Here is a 14550-nt window from a genome sequence, read left to right as displayed (position 1 = left end):
TTGCTACACCTTGCCTTGTGTGTGTGTGTGTGTGTGTGTGTGTGTGAATGTTAATATAGGTTTGTTTGATGGTCTTTAAGTAATGTTTAACCGTTTCACTTTATCATTATTACAAAGCTGCTACTTTTCACTATATATGTAACATGCTGATAAGTATATAAGTGACTGGTATCTTGTGACCAATAAAAATCCGTCTATCCATCTATAAAAGCATAAGAAAACAAGGGAAGCTGCAAGAAGCCACCATAACTACACGTGTCAATCCCTATTATGAAACCCCACCTATTTCCACCTGTCCCTCCCATCAATAAACTGGACAAATCTTCTTTTGAACCCCCTTAATGACTCAACACTGACAACCTGATTACTGAGTGCGTTCCGTGTGTGTTTATTGAGACAGTTCCAGTCCTCCACGTTTGACAAATCCCTCTCTTCAATTGCACAGCGACTCGTATTCTCAAATACTTCTGTGCTTCACCTCCACTATTTGAAAAGCCTTTATTAAAATTCATACGAGATTTTAAAGGTAATTTCACACTTCTAGAGGCAGATTAACAAGATTTCTACCTTATTAACTGGAGAAACACTCTTGAAAACTCCGCTAATCATCTCTGTGACCTTTGAAAACAGTCGTGATAAAAGAGCAAAGCGTTTCAGAAGACAGGCCAGTCTCGCAAAATGGTCAGTCAAGAAATCTCTGCTAACTTTTCAATCTCATCCTCCATCTCCTGTCAGTCTGCCGTGCCTCTCTAATGCCTCTATTGTCCCTAAGCCAGCTAGTCACCGGGCCCCAGCTAGGTACAGTACCTTTGTATTCGCTTTCTCCCCGCCTTAAACACGAGTCACGCCCGCCACCCATCAAGCTACTCTGTTATTACTGTATATGGATGTTTTGTACTTTGCCCCCCCTCTCTCTCTCTCTCTCTCTCTCTCTCTCTCTCTCTCTCTCTCTCTCTTATTCTCGTACTTTTTTACTTTTTTTTAGATTTCATTTGAAGTCATGGTCTCTTTTGCTCTTTTGTGTGCTTATCTATCAATGCTTTCTCTGTTTATGTCATTTTTTTTTATTCTGTCTGTCTCTCTCTCTCTCTCTCTCTCTCTCTCTCTCTCTCTCTCTCTCTCTCTCTCTCTCTCACGCACACACACGAAATACAGATTGTTATTTCATAAAGACTTGCTGTTTCCAAAGCAATAGGTCGCACACACACACACACACACACACACACACACACACACACACACACACACACACACACACACACACACACACACCTCTTCATGACACTTTCAACAGCGCCTAACAAATCAGCTGAACATTCAAACACATGAATCAAAAACCTCATGTGCGAATCTGACCTTTTTAAGCGTGAAGTAGTGATGACAGTCGCCCACACACACACACACACACACACACACACACACACACACACACACACACACACACACACACACACGCACACATACCTTGACCTTCCTCCTCAGTACACATACATTAGTGAATAATACAGATGAATAACAAAAAAAAGGCAAACTCAAACAAAAACAATGCTCTACTATTGCTGACTCTCTCTCTCTCTCTCTCTCTCTCTCTCTCTCTCTCTCTCTCTCTCTCTCTCTCTCTCTCTCTCTCTCTCTCTCTCTCTCTCTCTCTCTCTCTCTCTCATTTCATTATTGTTTATATTTGTCTTTCTTTATTTTTGGTTTTCTTTATCGATAAACTAATGATTGAAAAAGAAGAAATTAGCGGAGGAGGAGGAGGAGGAGGAGGAGGAGGAGGAGGAGGAGGAGGAGGAGGAAGAGGAAGAGGAAGAGGAAGAGGAAGAGGAAGAGGAAGAACAACAACAACAACAACAACAACAACAACAGCAACAGCAACAACAACAACAGCAACACCAACAACAAGAAAAAGAGAGCAAAACAACAACAACAAGACCAATTTCAACTAAAGATAAAGAAATAAACAAATTAAGTCGCTTTATATCAAGTTGTTCTCTTATCTTTTCTTTGTTTCATTCGTTTTTTCGTCTCTTCTATTTCTCCTTTTCTATCTTTTTTTTATCTTAATGGTTGTAATTCTGTTCTTTCGTATTCCCTTTGTCATCTACAGGCTTTTTTTTTATTTATTTATTCATTTTTTTTTTTTTTTTTTTTTTTTTTTTGCTGAAATAACCTTGACATGTTTAGTGAAGGTTAAAGAAATACCTCTCTCTCTCTCTCTCTCTCTCTCTCTCTCTCTCTCTCTCTGATCGTCCAATACACCAATAACTGCAACAATGAATAACTAAATATATAATTGATTAGACTGTGTGTGTGTGTGTGTGTGTGTGTGTGTGTGTGTGTGTGTGTGTGTGTGTGTGTGTGTGTGTGTAACGATGAAGATCCAGCCTTAATATCTCTTCCTCCTCCTCCTCATCCCACGTGACCCTTCCCCCCCCCCTCCTCCTCCTCCTCCTCCTCCTCCTCCTCCTCCTCCTCCTCCTCCTCCTCCTCCTCGTCCCACGTGACCCCATTACGGATCAGATCAACTCAACAAAATTCATCTTCTCTTTTTATTATCTTTCTCACGCGTGTCTCGACTGTTCCTTTCTCTTCTTCCTTCAGTATATTTTTTTTCTATCCATCGAGTTTCCTTTTTTCCTTTATTTTTTCCTGTGCTACATTTGTTTCCCTTTTTATTCATTCAAATAATCCATGTTGTTTTTTTTTTTTTTTTTCTTTTCCTTCATTTGTTTTCATTAGTTTTGCCTTTTTTGTTACTCTTTTTTTTTACTAGTTTTCATTCGTATGTTTATCATTTTCTCTGATTTATTCAACTATTTATCAATTCACATTTTTATTCCACTATTTGTTTTCATCAATAGATTTTTTTTTCTATTTTTCCCCTTTTTACACTTTTCTTTTTAGTAACATTGATATTTCCTCATTTTTTTCTTTTTCCCCCTTTAACTTCGTCTTCGTCTTTCACTTCGACTCCTTGCCACCACTCGTCCTTCCTCACTTCCCTCTAAGAATACAACACCACACATAGTCAACCTTTACCTCCATCTCCCTCCTTCCTTTCCTGTCTCTATGGCCAGTATTCTGAAACGCTTTGCTCTCTCACCATCAATGCTTTCCAAGGACTCCAGTTGAAAAATACTCCTGTTTTTAAGAGTATTTTTATGATTCTGGTGATAGAGTGGCAATATTTGTAGTTTATTAAAAGGAGAAACTATCTTGGAAACCCGTCTACTTGTCTCTGTGGTCTTGGGAATTTGTCGTAGTGAGAGGGGTGGGTGTATATCCCTGCCTTCCATCCCATCTTTGTCTCTACTTGTCTCTCCGTCTGTACCTCGCATTACACATCCTTCCCCTGCCATTATTAACTTCCGCTTCCCTGACAATACTCCACCTCTCTCTTTTCACTTTCAATATACTCGTTCCTGGCCTAACTATTTCATCCAAATCCTCTGACAATACTCCGCCTTTTTTCTTCATTTCCACGTACAAATAAGCCTCAATATACTCATTCCTGCCCTAACTATTCCATCCAACTTCGACAAAACTCCGCCCTTTCTATTCATTCCCACGTACTTCACTCTCAACATACTCATTCCTACCTTAACTATTACTCGTACATCCAGCCCCTCTGCCCTCTTTATGACTCCCTTACTCTCCTCAGATACTCTTAGTGTTTCCCTGCCTCTACCCTCTCGTCCCCTCTCTCACCCCTTGTCTCGCCCCTCCCTCCCTCCCTTGCCAGTCCTTTGCCCGACTCGCCCTCACACACACCTGTCAAACACACACGCGGAGTTCAGGTGTGGTCGATACCGTGAGCTTGGTGGGTCACGAGCGGCACACACACACACACACACACACACACACACACACACACACACACACACACACACACACAGGTGACTCGAGCCGTCTCAAGGCCACGTGAAACAGACGCTGCCCTTTTCTTTTCTTCTTTTTTTCTTGTTTGTTAGCTCTCTCTCTCTCTCTCTCTCTCTCTCTGTGTGTGTGTGTGTGTGTGTGTGTGTGTGTGTGTGTGTGTGTGTGTGTGTGTGTGTGTGTGTGTGTGTGTTTTACTTTTCTTTTTGTACTTTGTTTTTTTTAAGGTGATATTCATAATTTCCTATTCTTTCCTTTGATTTCCTTGTCTTTTATAATTCGCTTTCATTATTCTTCATTTTTTGTTAAGGTAGAAAAAAAAAAAAGTCAGGCAAAACATTAATGCAGCTTCTTTTATTATTTTTCTTATTTTCTTTCTTTTCTTTTCATTTTTCCTTCTTTTTTAGCATTATTATTATTTTTTTTTTTTGGGGGCGAGAGTTAAATTAGACGTGAAATAGGAAAATCAATCTCTCTCTCTCTCTCTCTCTCTCTCTCTCTCTCTCTCTCTCATTCTTTCATCTAATTCCTCAAGCAAATTAAAGCTGAGAAAAGAAAAAATAAACAAAAAGATCTAACGAAATCTCCCCTTCTCTCTCTCTCTCTCTCTCTCTCTCTCTCTCTCTCTCTCTGTGTGTGTGTGTGTGTGTGTGTGTGTGTGTGTGTGTGTGTGTGTGTGTGTGTGTGTGTGTGTGTGTGTGTGTGTGTGTGTGTGTGTGTGTGTGTGTGTGACCTAGAAGGATAGCGTGTGCACATTCTATACGTACATGATCAAGGCGGGCGGTCATGCAAGTAGAAAATATTATTAGTGGCAGGATAGCACGTGAGGAGGAGGAGGAGGAGGAGGAGGAGGAGGAGGAGGAGGAGGAGGAGGAGGAGGAGGAGGAGGAGAAAGGGTGGTAATAATTAATGTGGCGACCAAGGGGGGCAGTTGGTATAATTACTTCTGACTCACCTATACACACACACACACACACACACACACACACACACACACACACACACACACACACACACACACACACACACAAGAAATTCGAGGTTGGTATTGTTATTATAGTTTTTTTTATCATTTTGTTCTTCTTGTCATTAATGTTTTTGCTGCTGCTGTGAAAACTGCTAAAACAACAACAACAACAACAACAACAACAACAACAACAACAACTACTACTACTACTACTACTACTACTACTACTACTACTACTACTACTACTACTACTACTACTACTGCTGCTGCTGCTGCTGCTGCTGCTGCTACTACTACTACTACTACTACTACTACTACTACTACTACTACTACTGTCATTGTTGTTACATATTAGCATTGTCTGTACAGTTTAATACTAATAAATAAACGAGGGAGAGAGAGAGAGAGAGAGAGAGAGAGAGAGAGAGAGAGAGAGAGAGAGAGAGAGCTACAGTAACTCACCCTTGTTCATCACCGGAGGAGAAGCTGTAGGCGGGGGACGAGGGATGAGGCGAGGGCGTGGCGGTGTCTTTGCTATATCTACTCCTACTCCTCTCCTTCTCGTGTCCAACCATCCCCTGGAACCACCACAGCACTAAGACACAGCATAATGTGACAATAAACTCCTTTACTTCAGTCTGCCCTATAAAGTCGAGCAGAACGAGGGAATAGATTTAAAAGAGAATGGCGAAGTTGAGGGAGGGAATATTGCGTTCAAAGAAGAAAAGAAGGTTATTATGCAAAAAAAATAATGGAAAATAACGGCTTTTCTACTGCCTATAATAATGTTTTTTTTTTCTATAAATAAGTAAGTTCTATAGATAAGATAATGGTGTTTGCATTATCCACATTACTTATTATTATCTTGGTGGCTTAAGGCGTACATTACTTATTACTAGAGTGTACCTGTACGTTTTAAGGTGCAAGTTACATATCATTTTAGTGTACCTTTCTATTTACAGGTGCACGCTACTTATTACTTGAGTGTACCTTTCCGTTCTCTGTGTGCGCCTCAGCGTCATTGCTAGAAGAGAAAACGGAGATACCGCTGTCTCGCGTGGTGGCAGAACTCTTGGGGCGCGAGATTTGACTTTCCAATAGCATGTTCTCCCTCACCACATGCTCCTCCTCTTCCACCTCTTCCTCACTCGCCACGTCCTCCCCTTCATCGTCATCGTAGAAGTCTGACTTGACATTATCGTCCTCCTCGTCGAAGTCGTCAGGGTGGTGTGAGTGGTGGCGTAGGTCGTGGACATGGGAGCGGCGGGACACAGCAGAGAGTGGCGGGATGATGCTACGAGTGGAGGTAGCGCGACTCACTACCAACCCCTCGCCTGTTGAGCCAAGAGAGTGTCAGTCTTACCTTCATTTAGCGGTGGTGGCAAAATACGTTTAAAATTAAGATATAAACTGAATAAACAAAAGATTTCGTGTGTGTATTTGAAAACTGGGGGGTAGCTAGTCAGTCGTCAGCGTGGCCTTGGAAAATTGTCGTAGTGAAGAAGTAAAGGGTTTCAGAATACTGGCTACACTGCGATGCGTGCACATTAAAGAGAGAGGGAGGGAGGGAGGGAGGGAGAAGAGAGAGAGACAGAGAGAGAGAGAGAGAGAGAGAGAGAGAGAGAGAGAGAGAGAGAGAGAGAGAGAGAGAAAGGTACACAATCTGCCACTTCCTTTGTATCGCATGAACCCGTCTCTCTCTCTCTCTCTCTCTCTCTCTCTCTCTCTCTCTCTCTCTCTCTCTCTCTCGAGCCACCCGGACTTTGCAGACATGTTAAGAAGAAAAAAATAATCCATTTCTGCCAGCTCAAGTGACGTGTTCAGACTGCAGAGGGTGGTGGTGGTGGTGGCACTGACCCTGTTAAGTTACGATCGTGGTGACTTCTAACACTCTTTACTTCGGCGTGTGGTATGACTGTGGTATGACCTGGTGTGACGGTAGCATGACTGTTTAGTTAGAGGCGTGGCATGACTGGATAAGTGGATATGTTCATACTCAAAAGCCACTGAAAGACGGCACTGGTTTTCTGACTCCTAGACGTCCTTGGTTCACGTTTTCTTCCTTCCTTCCCATTTTCTACTGTATGATAGCAAAGGTCACAGCCCCTCGCCTCCTTAACGTCTCCTTTCTTCCCTGGTCTTCCTTCTCTCTCGTCGCCTCCTTCTTTCCCTACTTTTATCCTACTTCGTCTCATTTTTTTTCCTTTCCCAACCTCTCTCTCTCTCTCTCTCTCTCTCTCTCTCTCTCTCTCTCTCTCTCTCTCTCTGCCTTCTCCTCTATTACTTTCATTATTTGCCTTATCTCCTTTTCATTTCCCTCTTTCCTCCTCCTCCTCTTCTTACTTCATTTCTTTCATTTTCTCCTTTGTGTGTGTGTGTGTGTGTGTGTGTGTGTGTGTGTGTGTGTGTGTGTGTGTGTGTGTGTGTGTGTGTGTGTGTGTGTGTGTGTGTGTGTGTGGAGACTGAATACAAGAAGACTGCAAATATGAGAGAGAACTAAAAAAATTGGAAGAAACTGAGAGACTGAAGGGAAATAACCATCAAATTCAGTTTCTTCACCAGGAACTATAATGGCTTAATTCCAGGAACGTGAAGCTAATACAGTGACCCCAGCAGGCGTACAATGAGGGGTCGACATGTGATGGACGGTGGCCATTAGTGCCTATCTCCTTGACGTGTGAAAGTCGCTTATCTAGAGCTGCACGGAATGAAGACGAAGAACCACAAGAAGAAGAACAAGAAGAACAATAACAAGAGCAAGAACAAGAACAGGAACAAGAACAAGAAAAGAAGAAAAAAGAAGAACAAGATTAAGAACAATATTAACAACAGCAACAACAACAACAACAACAACTACTACTACTACTACTACTACTACTACTACTACTACTACTACTACTACTACTACTACTACTACAATAACAACAAGAAGGAGAAGGAGAATAAGAACAACAACAAGAAGAAAGAAGAAGAAGAAGAAGAAGAAGAAGAGGAGGAGGAGGAGGAGGAGGAAGAGGAGGCGGAAGAAGAAGAGCAAGAACAAGAACAAGAACAAAAAATAAACATGAAGGAAAAAAACAACAAAAAGAACAACAACAGCAACAACAACAACAACAATAACAAGAGTAAGAAGAAAAAACTAGAAGAAAAACAAGAAAGAGAAAAAGAACAAGAACAAGAATCAGAAGGTAATAAATGTCTCCCAAAACACAAAATAGTATACAAGTCTACGGGAATAGTATCTCACATTTGAAAACAAGCTCGACGCATTGCACATCGCTTGTATTGAAGACACCGCTTGTATTGGTACATATCCTCCTCTCTTCCTCCCTTCCACCACACACACACACACACACACACACACACACACACACACACACACACAGGTCTCAGACCTATCCGAAGATCGGAAATAATGAGTTCTGAGCTCGTTCCGTAGGGTAACGTCTGGCTGTCTCGTCAGAGACTGCAGCAGATCACACACACACACACACACACACACACACACACACACACACACACACACACACACACACACACACAAAGGTGCTTACATACTAACTAGCGTAGCATGTCAGGCCTTGAATTAGGTACAAGAAAAAGGATCTGTTCTGAGAAGCGGCTGTGTGTGGGCGAGGAGGACGAGGGTGAAGGACTGTGTGGGGGGGGGTGAGGTTGGTGGGAGTGGTAGGAGTGGTGGAGGAGGGTCGGGGTGGGGCAGTGTGGCAAGTGACGCTGGGTTGGGTCACACTACCTTGGTCGAGTGGCGCGAGGGCGTTGATCCTGCGAGGCATGGATGGGGAGCGGCTGGCGGGTCGGTCCCCACCTCTCGCGCTGCCCAAACCGCCGGTGCCGCCCCCTCCTCCCGCGCCGTATTTATTGGGCAGCAGTGAGTAGCCTGTAGAAGGTGGAGCGTGAGATGTCAATGAGGAGGGAAGGAAGGGGAGGCTGCTGAGATAAGGGGCTGTTTTCGATATTTTTCTCTCTCACGACTATTTTCAAGATCCAGAGACAATAAGCTGGGTTTCCAATTGTTTCTCTTGTTAATAATGAAGATATTTTGTTCCCAGTGTAACCTCATCTAGAGTCTATTGAAAGTAATCGAGGTGCAGGCAGAAGCGTTTCAGAATATGGACAATGGCACAACGCTTGCCAAATGGTTCTATACGTATTCACACTTCTTAATATGCGCTCCTTAAAAAAGAACACTTATTTTTTTCCCTCACAGTCTTCATAGTTTATACATTTATCCTATCTTGTATCACTGAAATGTTTTGCACTCTGACCTTCTAACAGTTCTCAAATAGCGCGGTAGGTAATAAGAATAGACCCAATCATCAGGTTACTCTTACACAGTCAATAAGGTGCTTTAAAAGAAGAGTTCAGACAAACATATGGGTAGAAATGATGGGTGGATGTCATTTACTCTCCCATCAGCCATTCCAAACACGAGGGAGTAAATAAAAAGGTTCCTAGGGCTTGTCAAGGTTCATGGTTCTAAGCACTTCATCAATTGCTTTGCTGTGATTTTTCCTAAGGGTGAAAATATTCGGAGCTCGGTTTGAAATATCGACTTTTATAATCTGACGACGCCTCTACTTTTCACCTCACCTCCTTCATCTGTATGCAAAGACTGGGTGAGTGGGCGTAATGGCAGTGCTCGAGGGACGTAAAGCAGTGTACAGAAGCAGAACATTCCCATTCTTTCCCAAGCTGAGAAATGGTGACCTATCATTCCACACACACACACACACACACACACACACACACACACACACACACACACACACACACACACACACACACACATTCTTCCTTTACCCACTAGATATCATTAGCCAAGGATTAGATAAACAACAAGCCACAGGGTCCAGACATTACTCCCCCTTCTGTTACTCTGGGCTATTAGCGTGGCTGTGGTGAGGTTCGAGATAGAGGGACGGTCATGGATTCTATATATAATGCATGAGAGAGAGAGAGAGAGAGAGAGAGAGAGAGAGAGAGAGAGAGAGAGAGAGAGAGAGATCAGGGAGTACGCGAAACAAAAGAGAAATATAAACATGAACGAGAAAGGATAACAGAGGAACACACACACACACACACACACACACACACACACACACACACACACACCAAAGGAAGAGCATCTGAATACGGATATATATATGTAGTGGAGGTAGGGAAGAGGACAGGGGGTTAGGTTGGGTGTTCGGTAGGGTTGGTATCACTGGGCGGCGGTTGTGTGCTGCGTGGCGTAATAACAGATGATGATTGTATCTTTCTCTCGGTCTGTATGTATGTCTGTCTTTCTGTCAGTCTGGTTAGCATCACGTCAAGCCACGCATACCAACCTTACCGAAGCCACACGTGATTAGATAGCACGTTGTCACCGTTCACATCATAGTTTTAAGACCTACATGCATATATCAGTTCAACACGAGCATATACACTACTACTACAACACTAAACATGCACCAGAGAAGGAGACACGTGCAGCTCCGGCCAGGCAAGCGGTATAAGAAATAGATGACGCGAGCAACAGACATGGCAGGCAGCAGTATCAGTGTTGCAGGAATGAAAGGGGAGAGGAAAGGAAAGGAGAGGTTGTGGTGGTGGTGGTGGTGGTATTGGTGGTGGTCGTGGTGGTGAGGAGGATGAGAAAACGAGGCTAGCGTTATCAAAATTAAAAGAATAAAGAGAAAAAAATAAAGAAAGAAGAAAGGTAATCGCAGTGGTGGTGATGTCGGAAATGAGAAAGACGTGATAAAAAGACGAAAGAAAACACAGATAAAAGAAGAAGAGGAGGAAGAAAGAGAAGCGAAGAATGCATAGAGATGAATAAAGAACAATAGCAAGAATAGTAATAGCAAGACAAAGAGCGAGAATAGATTACGAGGACTGATTATTAAGAAAGAAACAATAAGAATATGAATGATAACAAGACGAACAATGACAAAAAACAAGGAAGATGATAAAGGCAAGAGAAAAAGAAGACTTATAAGAAAACTGGCAGAAGAAAACTAGAAGAAGAAGAAGAAGAAGAAGAAGAAGAAGAAGAAGAAGAAGAAAGAAAGAAAGAAAGAAAGAAAGAAAGAAAGAAAGAAAGGAAGAAAAAAAAGATAATGATATATAATAAATAATAACAAAACAAGAAAACCGAAAATAAGAACAAGAGGCGCACATGAAAAAAAAATAAAGATTAACAATAGAAAATGTAAAGAGAGAGAGAGAGAGAGAGAGAGAGAGAGAGAGAGAGAGAGAGAGAGAGAGAGAGAGAGAGAGAGAGAGCGCCACTGACCTTTGTCAACCACATTGCCGTCTCGTGGATAAGGAGAATAGGAGGAGGAGGAGGAGGAGGGCACGGCGGACTCCTGACGAAGCCTGCCGAGGTACACGCCGCGATAGCCTCCTCCTGCGACCACGGGAGCTGAGTAGACACATATCACCACCACCACCACCACCACCACCACCAAGAACATCACCATCACCAAAAGAAAGAAAGGAAGAAAGGACAAAAAGTGAAAGGGATGGAATAAAGGAAGAAAGGCAGTAAAGAGGAAAAAGGTGGACAAGGAGGAGGAAAAAAAGAAAGAATGAGAGTAAGAGGGATTAACTTGGAAGGAAGGAAGGAAAAGACGGAAAGAAAAGGTGAAAACAAAGTAAGAAGGAAAGAGGAGGATGAAGGATAGAGAGGGAGATAATGATAGGAAAGCGAAAGAAGAAGGAAAATGCCCATAAAGCGATCAAGAAGAAAGAAAATGAAGAAATATGGAGAGAAAGAACAGGAAAAAAAAAAGGAGAAGAGAAGAGCTAGCGAGCGAGCATGAAGCAAGCAAGCTAATGAAGGAACAGATGAACAAACACACTAACTACATACAATACGCAGGACTAAAAATACTGCATACATCATACTGTAATTATCTACATAGGCAACTAGTATACGTAGTAATTAAAGTAGTAATACACACTACGTAAGGTGTCTCAAAGGTATACGTTTTCTATGCAACGCTACACTCATTCCATTAAAGCATAAACTATACTAAAAAAAAAAAAAAAACACACATTACAAGAAATAACAATAATAAAAAGGATAAGGAATATTATACACTGATACTAACAATTATACGTACTAAAACCTTTCCTTTGTCTCTCCACTTACACATACACACACACACACACACACACACACACACACACACACACACACACACACGGTGGGGGAGAGAATGGGGGCTTACCGAGGTCAGAGGGCGCCGTCCTGTTGAGATCAATGGTGTCTGTGGTCCAGAGAGACAGGCCTCGATCCTCCTGAAGGGGAAGAGAGAGGTAGGAGTGAGACGTCGAAATAAAGAGAGAAGGAAAAGAGGGAATAGTAATGGTAGAAAGGAACGAAAAGGTGAACGAAGGAAGGAGAATAACGGTGATTGAAAGAAATGAAAAGAAGAAAGTGAAGGAGTGAGACGTCGAAATAAAGGAGGGAAGGAAGAGAGGGTAGAAAGGGACGAAAGAAAAAAAGAAGAAAGACGATAAGAAGGAGGATAACGAAGATAGAAACAGCTGAAAGGAAGAAGAGGTTGAAGGAGTGAGGGAAAGAATATGCGAGGACAAAAAGAGGGAGGGAAGATGGTGAAGATAACGATGGTAGGAAGGAGTTATGGGGTAAAGGAGGGAAGGAATGAAAGAGCGAAACAGGAAGAAAGGGAAGGATTATCAAGGAAGAATGGATTATAGCGAAAATAATGATGGAAGGAAGGAATGAGGGCAAGAGGGGAAGGAACTAGGGGGATGGGGAGAACAAGGGGAAGAAGGAGGTAAGTGATGAAGGAAAAAATGAAGGGTGAAGGAAGCAAGGAGTGAAGGAGAGAATGAATAAAATGGTAGAAGGCAAAGGGCTCGTTAATTGGCCGATTGATTTAAATGTGAGTGGAGAGAGAGAGAGAGAGAGAGAGAGAGAGAGAGAGAGAGAGAGAGAGAGAGAGAGAGAGAGAGAGAGAGAGAGAGAGAGAGAGAGAGAGAGAGAAGGAAGGTTGAAAGGAATGAAGATATGACGGAAAGGAAATTGAGACATGTATAAGGAACAAGGAAGGAAAGAATGAAGGAAAGAATGAAGGATGAATGAAGGAAGGAAGGAAGGAAGAAAGTAAGTATGCCATTCTCCTTTCATAACGACGAACAAATATGCGAAAAATGACACGTGAAGAGTATGAAGGCATGCAAATCTGTCCACCTGCTCTCTCTCTCTCTCTCTCTCTCTCTCTCTCTGATAACACTACCACACTATGAATTATACATGCCTGTGTGTGTGTGTGTGTGTGTGTGTGTGTGTGTGTGTGTGTGTGTGTGTGTGTGTGTGTGTGTGTGTGTGTGTGTGTGTGTGTGTGTGTCACTGACCCTAGAGGAGATAAAAGGCACCATTTCCTGTACACACGACATATTGACTTCGAGAGACAACAAGAAGGCAATCTGTCACTCTGATCAGCGCACGACATCCCAGCACAGTACAATAAATAACACCTCGTTAAACCTATAGAAGACTGGAGATAAATTGTGATCGTCTACTTTCATTGCCTTGCCTCCTCACTGCCTCCTCATCGCCTCTAAACACACAGATAATTACTATAGTCTTTGTATCTCATTTGTATTGTAAATTGATGATGGATTAAGGAAGGTGTGTACAATCTTAGTGATAGATGTACAGGAACAGGGAACATAAGTACATGGAAGGCTAGGAAGTAAAAAGGATAACTAGTAATTATATGATGACCAGACAGATAGCAGAATAGATTAACAGAACAAAGGGATACAGGTGGTAGACAGGAATTGTAAGGAATGTGGACAGACAGATAGATATGCAGCTTAACAGAATAGAAGGAGAAATATGGATGATATGGATAAAGAGGAAAGAGAGACAGGGAGTGGAAAAAAAAATAGAGAGAGACAGGGAAGTTTAAAATTATATAGACTAGTAAAATATAGAAATAAAGAGAAATGGATGAGAATTTAGAACCACAGAAAGAAAAAGAGAGAAAAACACGAGGGATTAACAAATATACCGATGAATACATAGATAGAAAGAAATGAAGATAAGAAGACACAAAGATAAAGAGGAAAACACATGTAGATATCTATAGTAGTAGGTGAATATTGCCAGTACAAATTATCTGACACACACACACACACACACACACACACACACACACACACACACACACACACACACACACACACACACACACACACACACTTGTTTTGTGAGTCAGAACAAACAACACCTGTAGCATATTGTTTATTTGTTTGTTCGTGTGTGTGTGTGTGTGTGTGTGTGTGTGTGTGTGTTTATTTCAGAAAACAATTGCATCAGAGAGAGAGAGAGAGAGAGAGAGAGAGAGAGAGAGAGAGAGAGAGAGAGAGAGAGAGAGAGAGAGAGAGAGAGAGATTACGCGCCACACAAAAAAGAAATAGCCTGATTCAATACCCTTTATTTTTAGACATGACGAAAGAAACGTGATATTTTTTCCTATATTATATCCAGGAGGAGGAGGAGGAGGAGGAGGAGGAGGAGGAGGAGGAGGAGGAGGAGGAGGAGGAGGAGGAGGAGGAGGAGGAGGAGGAGGAGGAGGAGGAGGAGGAGGAGGAGGAGGAGTTTGTAATAAGCCTTTAGGGACTTCTATCTCTTTTTCTTTATCCTTATCAACACTATCATTACT

The 14550-nt window shown here is 42.2% G+C and overlaps 1 protein-coding gene across 18 annotated transcripts in view; it reads right to left on the bottom strand.

Annotated features, from left to right (window-relative positions):
- Positions 1 to 14550, bottom strand: part of LOC123505509 (TOG array regulator of axonemal microtubules protein 1-like) — a 73877-nt gene that overhangs the window by 17009 nt on the left and 42318 nt on the right. For 7 of the 18 annotated variants that reach the window (XR_006675173.1, XM_045256864.1, XM_045256865.1 and 4 more), the window contains exons 7-11: positions 12082 to 12151; positions 11142 to 11270; positions 8598 to 8741; positions 5834 to 6177; positions 5306 to 5421 (exon numbers count right to left, since the gene is read on the bottom strand). Coding sequence is in view for 13 of the 18 variants with exons in the window: in XM_045256864.1 (XP_045112799.1) it covers positions 5306 to 5421; positions 5834 to 6177; positions 8598 to 8741; positions 11142 to 11270; positions 12082 to 12151 (803 nt within the window). In the remaining 5 variants the exon portion in view is untranslated. The remainder of the gene's footprint in view (positions 1 to 5305; positions 5422 to 5833; positions 6178 to 8597; positions 8742 to 11141; positions 11271 to 12081; positions 12152 to 14550) is intronic. The other 11 variants (XR_006675174.1, XR_006675175.1, XR_006675177.1 and 8 more) reach the window with 5 other exon arrangements.

This window comes from Portunus trituberculatus, chromosome 18, assembly GCF_017591435.1.
Source record: "Portunus trituberculatus isolate SZX2019 chromosome 18, ASM1759143v1, whole genome shotgun sequence".
NCBI lineage: Eukaryota > Metazoa > Arthropoda > Malacostraca > Decapoda > Portunidae > Portunus > Portunus trituberculatus.
This window is presented reverse-complemented; position numbering and strand designations above follow the sequence as displayed.